At 43.6% G+C, this 15,212-nt stretch overlaps 1 protein-coding gene and 1 pseudogene across 1 annotated transcript in view; both read left to right on the top strand.

Annotated features, from left to right (window-relative positions):
* The window catches only part of TMEM232 (transmembrane protein 232), a 1,143,478-nt gene that overhangs the window by 342,481 nt on the left and 785,785 nt on the right, over nucleotides 1–15,212 (top strand). Inside the window, exon 7 of the mRNA XM_069625485.1 lies at nucleotides 1,894–2,057. Within this exon, the coding sequence (XP_069481586.1) occupies nucleotides 1,894–2,057 (164 nt within the window). The remainder of the gene's footprint in view (nucleotides 1–1,893; nucleotides 2,058–15,212) is intronic.
* LOC138510062 (UBX domain-containing protein 6 pseudogene) lies at nucleotides 5,656–7,333 on the top strand (annotated as a pseudogene).

Genomic DNA, 15,212 nt, shown 5'->3' with positions numbered 1-15,212 from the left:
CAACTTATGACCCACTCCATGAGGACCCTGCAACCCCCCTGCAGCCTTAACAGGTTTAACTGCTCCAAAACCGAGGCCACCGGGGGGTTCAGAATGTTCTGATACCAATGTTTGGGATCCCGGAACTGGGTAGAATGCTCTGATCTTGCCGCGTGTATCAGCAAAGTTTGGGTTACTAGATACAGGGGATGCCAGCCAGGGGTGGACTGGAACCAAAAGAGGCCCTGGAAATAATTCCAAAAGTGGCCCCATATTACATATTTTCAGCAAGCTCAACCCTTTGCCTCTGGGAAAATGTGGAAATAACACACAAAAGAGGCTCAGGGTGCAGAGGCCTAGCGGGAAATCTCCAGAGTTCCCTGTAGGCCAGTGCAGCCCTGATGCCGGCACCATGTGAGAAGCACATATAACACTGAGAAGAACACCCAAAGATAGCTTCTTCAGCGGTAGCTAGCAACTGCAACTTGCTGCCAGGCTCCACAGATCCAGATCAAGCCCAGCGGCATTGCTCTGATGCCTGCTGTGGGCCTATTTTCCCATCACCCAGAGTGTTAAACCATGTGCAAAGGGTGTATGCATGCTTTAACGGTTCATTTAACAGTCCGAGTCCCGTGTTATCCACCATCTTGTATAACCTGCTGAAAGCTGGGGGATTCCATACGAATTCATTATGATTTACATTTGTTTTGCACCACAAAGTTCAAGTAAAGCCTGTTAACCTGGCTGTGGCCTGGTTAGCATCAATGTTTTGCACTTTGATGCCTGGCAAATGCCTAATACTTATACACAAGTGAAAACCGTTGGCTTTGCCAATGCTTGAATTTAACAGGGCTTTGCTGCAGTGCCGGGCATATAATAGCAGTGCCTGGCAAATGCTTAATACTGACACACAAGCCAAAACTGTTGACTTCAGAGAGGGACCGCATAATGCTTATAAATCGGGTGGCTGAAGGCAGACCTGGTGACATTTTTATTGCACCTGTAGCGCATACAAGTCAAATAAACTAATCTCTCAGAAGACTGCTTCAGAAAACACTGACAGGCACTTAGAGTTTAACGTTTTATGTTAAGGCTTGATTAAAGCGAGCAGAAAGAGATCCCTGGAGGATGTGTTTTGGGCGGGGAGGTGTAGGAAGTAGGTAGGAATGGCAATAGGGATTAGCATGGCATAAAACATGGCATGGCATAAAACATGGCATGGCATAAAACAGCCAATAGGTAGGTAAATAACTAAACAACCCCTACAAGCATTTTGTCTTTCCTCATATGCCATCTCGTCATAGCTGTAGTCCAGTGCAATGATTTTGCTTGCCAACTAATCGCCAAAACTAAATATGAACTCATGACTTGATATGAGCTAAACTAGGAGTGCAAGCACTCTGTCGAGTTAAAAATGCGGTGATCTAGACAATGGTCATCCCAGGAACCCCCTCCTCCTAAATGTATGTAGCTCTTTGAGATACATACGTCCAATTTTTCCAATACTGTCCGTCACTAGCCCAAACCTTTTAAGTTCCCTTTTCCCATCACTCGGTTGTAATTATGACTTCACAATTTTATTTAAAACCTACTAAACAAACTAAACATGTGAATTCTGTAGTACTATATTCTCTAGGATATGAATGCCGTGCTATATATAATAAGTGAGCATATTAGGTCCGAATGTAGGTCTATCCATTCGCAGATTTGGGGGTGTTGGCTGATATATCAAGTGGGTACATCAACCATCTTTTTGAATAGCTTGTTTTCTAATTCCTTAGTCCATTATTCTGTAAATCCACTAGAGGGCAGTTGAATCCTTCTTATTTGTTTTTCTGAATACAAGTGTACGCTCATTTCTAGGAAGCAAGCAAGACGTGTGCACTGTGAAAAATGCCTGTTTTTGAATTGCAGCGATCCCTGCCTGTGAAGAATCCTACCAGCCGTATCCCAACGTCCTCGCAGCTCTGCACGTGATGCTTCGGGCAGGAGAAATCATTTGCGGCGCTGGGGAGACGTGGAACAAGGATTTGGCGCATAAGGAGAGTTTGGAGAAGGAGGAGAACTCTCTAGGCATGGTGGGTAATGTCAGATTGTGCTACTGGGAAAACGCAAGCCTTGCAATATCACGTCAGCAAGCTCATCATATGCCATATGCCCACTCCATTTGCCAGATATGGGCACCTCATGCCCATGTATACCCCACGTGTCCAATGTTAGCATTACACGCACGTATGCTAGCACTGTTTGCCAGGAATTGCCAACCGATGCGCTTTTACTCACATATGTCTGATTTCCCCAACCGCATTGTCCGGTATTTTCACCATCCCTCCTATACTGACAGCCTTGGACAGTGTCTCACACGCTGATATAAAATGCCCAGGTGCTCAGACCCCTTGCCCGGGGTCAGAAACTCACACCATATACACGGCGTTGCTACCAAATCCCCAGGGAGTAATGCCATTTGCAAGGCGTTGCCATCACATGCCCAGGTACTCACTATTTTTCAGGTTTTGCCAAAATGTGCTTGAACATCCCCGCCAGGTGTCAAGTGTTGCCAGACAGAGCCAGGTACTCACACCATTTGCCATGTTCTCCCGCCAAATGCCCACCTGTATGACCTCAGATGCCCCAGTACCCACACCAGTTACCTGGTCTCCTTCCAACAGGTTGGCTTTGGCTGCATGGGAGAGGGAGCTAGGGCACAGGGCCCCTCCCAGCCCCTCAGCACTGTAGGCGGGCGGGGAGTAGAGGAGCAGCCCGGGGAGGGTCTGCAGGTGAAGGAGAGAGGGGATCCTGCTGTACACTTCTGCAAAGCCGTAAGGCCTGCCTCTGGCTTTCCTGCCACTCACCTGTGTTGGGCAGCTGTCAAAGTCCGCGTGTGAGGTATGGCCCCAGACAATGGTCTAATCCAGGGGTGCACAACTGATTTTGCCAGAGAGCTGAATGCACCTTACATCAGGGGCGTTGCTAGGGGGGGCTAAGGGGGCTATAGCCCCTGATCTTTTGGCTGTAGCCCCGGATAGAATCTCAGGAGCTACAGCCAAAAGATTAGCTAGCCCCCAGTCCCAACAGTTCCGACATCAGCTTAGCCCCGCGTCTTTTCCTGACCTAGCAACTCCCCTGCCTTACATGCTGCCTATAGTGGGCCTAAACGTAAATGTGGGAGGGGCGGTAGGCGGGGTGTGGCAGGAGGCTTTTTCAACCCCCAATTTTTATTAAACACATGGAAAAGAATACCTTTTTGCGGTGTACCAGTCTTTGTATTTCACATTAACATTGGGGGTTTTATTGCCTTTTCTTCGCCTGCCTCATTACCCAGAGTGCTGTATCTTGCTATTCTGCATATTCTATGTTCTTTCTACAGGGTTGGGTTTTTGTAGTTTTTTCTATTTAGTTATTACATATGGTCTGTTTAATTAAAGTATATATATTTGATTGAACCTTGATTGGACATTCCGTTGTTTTGGACTGCTATACTTTGATATTTGGGTTGGCCATACTCTTGAGAGTATGGCCTTTGTTGGGTTAGCTTTAGGATTGGGGTCACTCTTAGAGTATGAGGACTGAGTAGGTGCTTTAACGCCTCATGCAAATGCCATCCCCAGGACCCCCACACTCCAAGCAAACACTATGCCCCATGACCTCACCCCATGCAAACAATATGCCCCATCACCCCTACCCTGCAACCAAACACTATGCCCTATGACCGTCCCACCCCGTAAACACTATGCCCCATGACCCCCTACCCCCAAGCAAACACTATGCCCCATGACCCCCACCCCACAAGCAAATACTATGCCCCTTGGTGAAGAAAAAAATAATAATAAAAAAAATGCTATGCCCCTTGAGCCCCACAGCAAACAATATGCAAAGCATACTGAAAACAACCACTATCAACAGAAGATTTTAAGATTGAAATATGCCCCCCCCAAACAAAAGGCAAACTCCATGACCCCCCACCAAAACACCATCCCCATGAGTCCCCCCATATATTCCTTTGGAATTGGTTGCACCGTTTTTATTTGCAGCGAACAAAAAAGGGTGCATTTCTGAACTCACTCTGCATTTAGTAGGTGGAGTTTCACATTCAACTCACAAGAGAAAGGTCTCCATCAGCTTGAATAGGCTTTCCTTGATCATTTTGAGAAAAGTTATGCGCCACCATAGACTGTAATGGAAGCGCCACATTCATTAAACGTCTGTCTTCGCCCAAGTCTGGGAGGCAGCGCTTAGAGGGGTGTCACCTTGAAATGATGGGTCCCATTTCATTTGACTTGTTTCTGTATGCCCTTCCTTCACCAAGCCCCCACTTCTTTCCAGAAATTCTTAGTCCTAGACCCGGCCCTCGCTGCTGGGTGCACTCTTGAGTGACCCACCGAGAAGAAGCCCTTCTGGGATACTTGGGACTAGTGGCAGTAACTAACCAGAGAAAGTCTGAATCCCACCGCGGCCCCGGAAGGCCTCCTTTTCTGCTGTATACCCACCATGTTTATTTAAATCCATTTATACAAGAGCTGAAAATAAGTACTCCTTTTCGAAAATATGGACGCAAACGTTTGCCTCAGCCCATTGGTCAACCCCAGAAGCCCAGTCTATAAAGCATAATAATATGTTTCTTCTTACTGCTCCCAAATGCTCTTGAAAGGATTTAATATGATACTTTTTTCTCGAAGCCGCTTTGAGGATGGTGATTTACAGTAAATCAACTATTGTCAAATATCGTAACTAAGGAAACGAGTTGAGATTTCAAAGAAATTATTAAATTGTAAATTATCATAATCGAATATAAATATTGTATCGCTCACTGACAAATCTCAAATCAATAATGTAATACATTTATTTTGAGCATTTCTCTTATAAAAACAGCAATGCAAAATGCATGCATTTTTCTTCTGATGTAATAATCCGATGAAAGAATCGCCGCCCATCCCACCCCAATGCACAACAAACGCTCGCAGAATCGCGGGGGATCACCTCACTGCAAACTCTTGGGTAGCTGTAATCCCTTCTTCATAAAAAAGTAACTTTTTTATTTTTTTGCTGATTTAAATCAGCCGCTTGAGGCAGGATCGCTATGGTGCATTTTTTGAGGCGAGTGTGCAAGAGAAACAAAGCTTTTCTAATGGAGGTCAGCAGTTGCTGTTTGCAGGCTGCCCTCCATTAGGAAAGTATTTAACCCTGCCGGGCCGGATGCAACAGCATGCCGGCCGCACTTGGGCCGCGGGCCGTATGTTGTGCACCCGCGGTCTAATCTGATTTCCCGCCACTCCTCTGAAGTTGAGCCCCAGACTAGGGCCCTGAACACAATGAGTGGATTTAACTATTTACACAATACTGTCCTTCGACCTGCCCCGCCCACTTGCCCCGCCCACTTGTAAGGCTGGTTTGCATTCATAGGGCAGTACATATATGGTAATATTTAATACATCGCCAAACAAATATTAATAGCAACCCTGCTTCTTTCTTTTAAATATGCTATTTTTAAATTTAAATTACTGATTAATAATATACATGCATGTTGACATTGAAACAATAGGCTGATCCTCATTTAAACATTAAAAGAACACGCTGATCCCTTCATCTCCCACGGCGGACCGGCTCTCCCCTCCGGGTCCGCGTATCCTCCAGGCGGGATGAGGTAATCATGAGGATGAGGTAATCACCCAAAGGGAAAAAGTACCCAATGAGAAAATTGGCAAGGAAACCCAGCGATCAAGTAAAGCACCGTCGGAGGGAGCTCAGATGGCAGCTACTGGAGCACTGTCTAGGATAGAGCTGAAACAAGCTAAAGCTAAACTTCCCACATCCCAGGAAATGATCAGAACAAAGGTGAAAAGGGAGCTGGAAGCAGAAGCGGCAGCAGCAGTTAAACCACGAACATCATCCACCGAAGAGTGCCAGGAGATAGCATTGCAACCAGATAGCTCTGTTTTCTCTGTGTCTGGCGTTTACTCCACTTGTCCATTAACTGGCGCTACCTTGAGGAAGAACCAGCGAGATGCTCACATCAAAGAGGCAATCCTTTTGTATTTCTCAGAAGACCCTATTTCAGCATCCATCATGAAAATCCACAAATTCAACAAAGACATTGAGAAGGTGAAACTTGGAACAGAGACCGTGGCAAAGTATCTAGAAAATATCCACAATCACCCTGAAGAGGAGAAATATCGTAGAATTAGGCTGTCCAATCGGATCTTTCAGGAACGTATCTCCAGTCTGGAGGGAACCCCAGAGTTTTTCCAGGCTATTGGGTTTGAAAAGAAAATGCTACCAGTATCAGGACAAGAGAATGAGGAAGGATTCTACGTCGTCAAAGAGGAATTATTGGGAAAGCTTGATGACTTGGAACAGTATCGGGAGATCCAGTGAAGGCCATGCTCGATAGAAACATGCAGATCTTCCAGCCGTCCATTCGAGCTTCCCAGATTGAGCTGCCAGAGGATTTCTATAGTCTCAGTACAAAGGAACTTGAACGTGAACAAAAACTAAGAGCTTGAGCAACAGAGAGAAATTCTATGCTGCGAACAAAAGCTATGAGGGAGAAAGAGGAGAAGAGAGAGATGCGGAAATATAACTATACCCTGCTCCGGGTCCGGCTGCCGGATGGACTCATCCTACAAGGAACCTTTTATGCTCGTGAAAAGATGTCTGCACTCATGGAGTTTGTAAGGTCAACCTTGGAGAACAACTGGATGCCTTTTGAGCTACTTGGTCCAGGAGGTCTTAAACTGGAGGATGAGAACACCCCCTTCAATGAATGTGGGCTGGTTCCTGCAGCCCTCCTGACTTTTCAGTGGGATACAGGTGTGATAAAAGATATTGAGGCTGCTGGAGCTCAGAGCAACGTGAACGTCTTGAAGCCAGAACATCTTGCTCACATCCAGACACTGTCCTGATAGATAATTGGCACAGATCATTTCTGACTTTCTCCTGCCGTTTCTCTGCCTCTTTTTGCGATGGGAATGGATTTAACGCTGCCCAGATTAAGCATTTTGTATAATCTCTCCAGTAACTTTAAGAAAGAAATACATGTTGAGGTCACCGTTTGGTGCTTATTTTAAATGTGAGCTGCCACCCTCTTCTGTGCCGATCTTTGAATACCAGCTGCACTGGCAGTGATGTACAAAAAGTGTTCCTCCACGTTCACCCTCGATTCCTGTAGCTGAATGGAATTTTTTAAGAGGAATTGCCTAGAGTATTGCAGCATATTCCGAAATCTTTAAATCAGCTGATGTCATGCACTTTGCTTGTAAAGCCAGTTTTAAAACGGACTAAGAATGTTTGAACACTAAAATTCTATTTATGTACCTTATTCAGCTTAATTTATTTTAACAAAAAAAAAAAAGTCCTGGTGTAAAAAAAAAAAAAAAAAAAAAAACATTAAAAGAAGTGCGTCGCTTCCTTAACAGGGAGGGAACGCGTAAAGCAGTTCAAGCTGTCGTCATGCATATTCACTGGGAACCTTCTGTGATAAAAAATATTAGCCACTTACTGAAAACACATTTACTTGAAGGGACATTAGTTTTGCAGCAAAAAACACAGAAATGTGCCTGTTATGGGTTTCAAAAACCCCTAACTCGGCCACCGCTGTGCAGCTGACTCTGTAAGGGGACTGCATTGAATAAGGAGTCAGTTTGTCAATTCAACAGTGTATACCAACGCACAGCGCTCCTTAGACTTGCCTCTAGCGCTATAGCTAAAGTTTCATCTGATGTGTCTGAACTCCTTTTTCTTCCAATTTAGTCTCGTTGGGTTCTTATTCTTTCAATATTGTATTAGAACATCACTCGCTATAGTAAGAAGGATGAAGACCAACTGTTAGAACTGTTTACCAAAGGTAAAGAGAGCGAGACAAAGAGCAGGAAGAGATACGAGGCAGAGACAAAGAGGTAGATTGAGTAGGAGAAAGAGTGCCACAGTTCCGCCCCAAGGAAGGCGTTCTCTACACATGGGTTCCCCGCCGCCTAGCCCATGTTTTCCCTTTGCATGTTTTTTCCTTCACACAGTGTTGGTGGTTGCCGTGGTGATTGGGGATACGCAAGGCATACAGTTCTCACGCAGCAGTGCCGCGTTCCACTGCAGCACTGCCTATGGTCGCGTTCATTCACGTGACCAGCTGTGTGACTCCCTCTCATAAGACCCGCCTACTCGCATTACATAAAACTCACCCAGCCCGCTTCTGGTGCTTCTGATTGTAGTTAGTTTCGCTTGCAACTATATTGTATCCAGTTTTTCGACCCAGCTCTTTTCTCTTCCCGGACTGCCTTTGGTTTGCGATTCTGTTCCTCTACTGCTTGCATGGTGTTTGACCTGATCTGCCTCCCGGACTGCCTCGTCTTCTGCTCTGGTACCGCTGCGGTCTCCCTGGCATTTGACCTGATCTGCTTACTTTCCTGTATTGCCTCTGTCTTGCGATTTGCTATTGCTACTGTTTGCCTGATAATAGACCTGATTTTGCTGCCATTCCCAGATTGCCTTGCCTAGTGAGTTGGTTTCTCTACTGCCTGCATGTATTCTGCTCCCTGGGGTCCATAGGGTATTCCTACCAATATTCCGGATTATATGTAATGCACAGAACTAAGGACGCCTCGCTGTTTCCCATGTGTGCATCACCCCATCGTGTAGGGCGTCCTCGTGCCACCCGGCAATATAGGTCCTAACTAACTACCACTAACCTCCCTTCCTCCTTCGTTTTTTTCCCCTTGCACTATTGTACTCCTTTTAGGGACCTTCCTTCATTGCCTGTCACCACCTAATGTAGTAGGTAAGAGGTTTAGCTATACCTTAAACAGCGTTCTGTTTCCAGAGCTCTTTGTACATTGTTTCCTTGTATTGTATTCTAGAGAGTGATCAACCCTGGGGAAACAATTCCACAACACCACGAGAAAATAGTTGATGTTCCTACGCCTAACCTAGCAAGGTCAGTTCTCTTCTACATTACTTCTCTCTAATAGTTACGTCAGGGAATCACTAAGACCTGCCCTTCTTTTGCAGCTTGGCATACACCCGGTAGTGTTAGTTCTTATGTTGCTCTTTCAACTGATCTACTCCTCTGCTTTAGTTAATCCTCTGTGAGGCGACTTGGACCTCATGGTCCGGTTTACACTGCTGCCTTAAGTCAACCTAGTTGAGGATCCCCTCTATTGGTGAGTACTGACAAAGAGAAAGAGCAAGAGAGAAAGGAAGACGGGAAGAGAGAGAGAGGGAGACTGTCATTTACGTCTCCTGGGACAGTTTAGGTTATAATCTTTTATAAAATAGTCCTAACTTTGGTGGTGGTTTCTATACCCTCAAAAAGACGAGTATACTTGAACATTATGGAAGTAGGATATTCAAAAGTCTAGTGCCTCTTCAAATGTAGAATATATCCGTCAACCAAATGCTGGATTACTATGGTGAGGCCCTTTCCCAGTGGTCTTTGGCAATAATTAAACCTGTTGGAAAATGTGAATTACAAAATAAAATAGGAGCCCATTTATGTCGACAGGATTTATCTATTTTCTTACAGTTTGCCCTCTACATTTGACCCCAATAAGTTATTTTTATAGCCTCATAGACTGAGAGAGGGGTCGTTATCGTGGGATAATGATCCACCACCAAGTTACGGACTGAGGAAAAGCTGAGGGCCATAAATTCAGGAAGGGTCACTATCCCAAGCGATAATGACACCTGTCGAGGTCTATAAGGTTATTAGCACATGATGGTGGTAGCCTTATTGAAATTAAAAGACCCTACTACTCTGCGAGAATTGAGAAGACTTCTTGGACTCACTAATTATAGTCGAAAGTTAATTGAAGAGTACTCAAAGGTCACTTGACCCGTGGCCCATTTATCAAAGATGGGAGTCAAGTGGGAGTAGCGTCCGGAGCAATCTGAGGTAGTTAACTGAAAAAAAGCCTTTCTCAAGCTCCTTCTTTGGCTTAGCCCATCAAATTAAGCAGTTCTTCTTGGAGACAGGCTTTACAAATACCTGCCTAACAGCTGTATTGTACCAAAAGCACGACAAGGTTAACAAAGTTATCTTGTACACAATCAAAATGTTGTGCTCTGTTTCCTCTGGAACAGCCTCTATGCCTCTCTGAAACTTGAGGAGAACCATCTCTGGTTCCGGAAGCACCTCAAGACCTTCCTCTTTCCTTCTGCTTTCTCTCCTTATCTCCCCTGCAAATCTCCTGACTGAATCTGAAACTGCATTGGTTACCTGACTACTCTCTGATCTCGGACCCAGGTCCCCTCCCTGCCAGGTGCACACCTGCACTGCCCCCTGGCAACCCTTGCACTCAGGGACTGTTTCTGTATCCCTAGAGTCCCTATTAGCACTTGACCTCTTATGTCTGCTCTTACCCTTGCACTTGCCACCAGCTGGCTGCACTTCTATTTATTGTTTTTATTTGTTTTACTGTTATCCTATGTACTGCACTGTCCCTCCCCTTTCCCCCTGCACTTTTCCCCTTCCCCCCTCCCTTGCACTTGCACAATCTCAATGTCACCTGGCGTAGTAGGATCGTTGTCTGTCTTCCCTCTGTTTCCCCTCCCTTGCCTCGTCGCACCTTGAAACACTTTTGTATTGGTGCATTATAAATGCCAAATCATATTATATCGTATCATACCAGTGAGATGAGGACCAAGATGTGTGAGATTCTAGGGGTAAAGAGAAAACTTCACATCGCCTGCTGCCTAGCATCGACCAGAGGGGTTGAGAGATACAATAATGCAATTGTAAGCATATTGAAGAAGTTTGTGGCTGACTCTGGACCCAGTTGGGACTTTCGATTACCACTTGTCCTGATGACTATTAGGTCTACACCATCTTCTGCAACAAAAATGTCTCCATTTGAGCTTATGAACCGACGAAAAAAAATGGTGTTACCTCAGCATCTGCTCTACTATAGAACTCAGGAGCAGACGCTGATCAACGGAGTAGACACTGATCAACGCGTCTACTACTCATGAGTACATTGAGAAACTAAGAAAGCACCTCCAGAATGCTTTTGTTTCTGCACATCACAACTTGGAGAAGTTGGCTGAAGGAATGAAATCATACTACGTCCTGTACAATATCCAGAGAAACCAGACGATGGAATGGAAATCTCTTGGCGTGGTAGTTTTAAAATTGTGGACAAAATATCACCTGTTGCCTAGAAGATCTGCATCCCAAAAGGAGAACAGATGGAAGAGAAATGGGTCCATATCAATCAGTTAAAAAGCTGTCATCCCTAACTAGCTTTGAAAGTGATTGAGGAGCCCACTGAAGTTCGAGCTGACCAAACATCTGAGGAATGAAGATAAGATCAAAAACCGGATGGAAACTAAAGTATATAGAACAGGTATAATTTAAATATGGATATTAATTAAAGTAATTTAATAGAAAATGGGAATGTTAAATGTAATCAATGTGTTGAAATTTACATGTAATATTGTCTGAGGAAATAATGTCTAACCAAAAATATTTAACAACCCTTTTTACTCTGCTCTCTAGAATTATTAGCATCCTTCCTTCCAGCAAGGTGAAAGGAGGAACTGGAGTCCTCGGAGGACCCCAGGGATCCTGGAAAGGAAGCAAGAGAAAAAGAGGGAGGGTTCTGTGACCGTACCCCTGGGATGCAAAAATAAGGAGGTGGAGACCAGAGTGCCCACTCCCCGAGGAGGAAAGAAAAGAGTGGGACTTTCTCCATCGTAAAATTTGAATTGTGAGGAAAAACCTCACTCTGCCTCAGAAAATAAAAAAAAACATGTTTAAAGAGCAGGTGAGGGGGATCGGTGGGGTTCAAATTGAGCCCCAGGATTAAATGAACTGCCCCTGGCCATGTTGGGCCTAACAGTGCAGACATCCTTCTTGCAATTGGAAAGCACACTGGGGGCTGACAGACAAAAGGGAGAATTTTATTCCCAACTGCACCACATCAAAATGCTGTTGCAGAGCAAGAAAGAGTATGAACTAAATTAAATGGGCCCTGCCCTGAAATGATAAGGCCCAAAGCCAGAGACCTACTTTCCATTGAATGGGTAACTTTGCAAAAGCAGAAACAACTCTCATGGAAGTGTGTGCAGTTCACAGCCTAAAACAATGAACACATTCATACCAGATTTCCCTTGCCAGAGTAATCTGAATATATACTGATGGAAAAATGAACATTGATGGCATGGCACAGAAGTAATCTGCAGATGAGATGAGGTCAAATATTTATATGGGCCTCATGTCTAAAGAAAAAAAGGGTGACATTTAAAGTGTATATTTCTGTTCATGAGAGCTGACCTTTACACTGAGATTCAAAGCCACCTTGCCATTATGGATGGCAGGGCTCTCTGCCCTCTGCTCTGTCTGAAAGACAATCTCTTTGAATCTTCAAGGCCAGAGAGGAGGCTGCATTCATGCATAACAGAGGATTCATTTAATGGGTTGTGGTCAGCTCATAAACACTGATCACATGCATGTCCCTAAGGGATTTCCCATGAGCATGGAGGATGGGTCAATATGCTCTTCTTTTCAAGATAAGCAACGCATCCCCTGTTCAGTTTGAAGAAACAAAACGTAACATAAAAATTGAAGACATAGTATGTGTGTAATTAATACAATGCCATTAGGTTACATAGAATATCATAGTTTGTTCATTTTCTCAGGAATCATAGCATCATGAGACAAATGTCAATCATTGTAAAGATGATAACAAGGCCTATCTGTTAATTTAACTCTCATAAAAATGTGACCCAGAAAATGTCACAAAGCAGAGATTCAGAGGTGATAGCTTAATAAATTAGATATCTGTATAGAACATGTCATGTTGGGAATTGTTATAATTTTGAATACAGCAGAAAAAAACCCTCTTTTGAACTTGCAGCATTGTGCCGAGATGAAAGACATTTCAATAAGTCCGGCATGATGACAGGAATCCAAACATATCTTATGCTTAACTGTAAAGTAAAAATATTTGCCATGTTAAATATTTAGTGCAAAAACTGAAATGTGTAAAAATGTAAATGCAAGTGGGTGGCCTTATCCCTCCCAGAATTTAGGCTTGGTAACTGAAGGTACCAATCAAAAGAGAAGGGGCTAGATTAAACTTAAAAGGAAATATTGATGTAGCGCTTTTGATTGGGGAGTGAAAGCATTCCTTGCATCAATGTTTGCTGCATAAATATCTCTAAACATTATTCCAATTGAAAATGAATCGCTATCCAAGTGATAAAAATGAAAGGGAATCTCTATTGTTATGGCTGAATTGTTTACTGTACGTTTTTCACAAATTTGTTTTGTCACAAAATGCTAGGGGCCCCCATTGCCCATACCCCACCAACCCATCACCCTCTCCCCATCCCCTATTACCTCACAGAAATCCTCCTGCATTTGACTGCAGAAATTCATCAATGACTATATGAACAACAACAGTGTAACGATATGAGAAAAATGATTCTAACTTTGTGGAGATTAATATATTTAAAAATAAATAAATATAATGTCTCATAGTTATAGTGAGTTAAAAAATGAGCTCCAGCTCCCAAAACATGTAATTCTGCCTGCTGAGACTCTTAGGATAAGTAAAGACCAGGTTACACCCTAAATATCTCATGTATCCAGTAAAGATGCTACATGGATTTATCAGGGGGATCCCATCAAAAGCAATAGTAGCACCCTAACATCTACTCAGTGACAAGAAAGCCGATCTTAACCTACTGGAGTTAAGAGGGAACTTGGATGATTTGTTTTCACAACCAGTGTGCTCTTAAACTAGAACACCATTACTTACACAGAGATGAATTCATGACTGTGGACCACTTCAACAGGCTACCCCTGATGATGTTGCGTGCAAGAGAAAATTAAATCCAATGTTATTCATATGGGTAATGCTCCACATTTTTTAAAAAAAAGTGTTTTTGTGTCTCCGGAAATGTTATCAAATAAAGCCATCCTTTGCTCACCTCAAAACCTTCCTCTTTGCTTCTGCTTTCTCTCTCCCCCTCCCCTGCTAAATTCTTCACTGAAACTGCACTGAATCTGCAACTGGGCCACTCTCAGCGACCTCGGTCCTGGGCCCAGCCACTCTCCACTTGCACTGCCTCCCTGGCAACCCCTGCACTGCGGGACTGTCTCTGTATCCCTACAGCCCCCCCTTCCCAGCTCTTGTCTGCACTTACCTTGCACTTGCCACCAGCTGGCCCTATTTATTTATTTTTATTCTACTTACTTTGTACTGCACTTCCTCCCTCCCCTTCCCATTGCACTTCCTCCCTTCCCCCTACCCCTGCACTTGCACGATCTGAATGACACCTGGCCTAGTAGGATCGTTGTCTGTCTTCCCCTTGTTCCCCCCTCCCTGCCTCGTCGCGCCTTGAAACACTTGTGTATTGGCGCGTTACAAATGCCATATCATATCATATCATATCATATCATATCATATCATATCATATGTCATATTAAAGGTTGTTGTGCAGTAATATACAGTGATATTTACAGAGCAGAAAGATATGCTGACCATTTGCAGAATGGTACTGCTTTTATAAAAGTTACTTTTTATGATTGTTCCTTTGTGGAATGTTTAGTGGCTATCGATTATCGTTCTCTCCCACCATCAGGAACCAATATTCAACTGAGGACGATCCTTTATTTACTCATATAAAAGTGAAGGGCATTCCTGAAAGACATCTATGATCTATTTCTAGGCATGAAGTAAAGATGGTATCAAACAAAGCAACAATACATAGTTAATACCAGGAATTATTGGACCTGCTAATTCTGAGGAAATGGCAGATACTAAGCATATTAGATTATTACAGAATGTATCCAAAATCAGAGGCAGTGGCAGTGATATTGTGAAGTCAGGATATAACATTAGAACATGGATATATTGACTGCATTAAAATCTACAAATAATAACCAGAAATTCTCTTAATGGAATATTGAAGGGTTCTCCTTCAAAATAAGAACCATGATACTGGTGCACCTATGTGTCCGAGTTTGATTTATTCTTTTTACAAGAGACTTGGTGTTGATTTGTCTTTTTTTTTTTAGCAGGTTACTAGACAATTCAGATGCCAGCCATTCAATCAAAGGTGGTGCTCAAAACGGTGGCTAGTCTAATTTCATTTATATCTTTATCTCTCAGTTGGAAAATTATTTTATCCCAATGCTAACAGGGTAAATACAAATAATTAATGTTACTTCTTGTACTAGCGAGGATAGCATTATCTGTAATGTATATAAAAGCTTTGGGTGAATCTGGGGTAACCACAAT

Source organism: Ambystoma mexicanum, chromosome 6p (assembly GCF_040938575.1).
Source record: "Ambystoma mexicanum isolate Mex_15411 chromosome 6p, UKY_AmexF1_1, whole genome shotgun sequence".
NCBI lineage: Eukaryota > Metazoa > Chordata > Amphibia > Caudata > Ambystomatidae > Ambystoma > Ambystoma mexicanum.
Note: the sequence above shows the minus strand (reverse complement) of the source record. Positions and strands in the feature narration are given on the sequence as shown.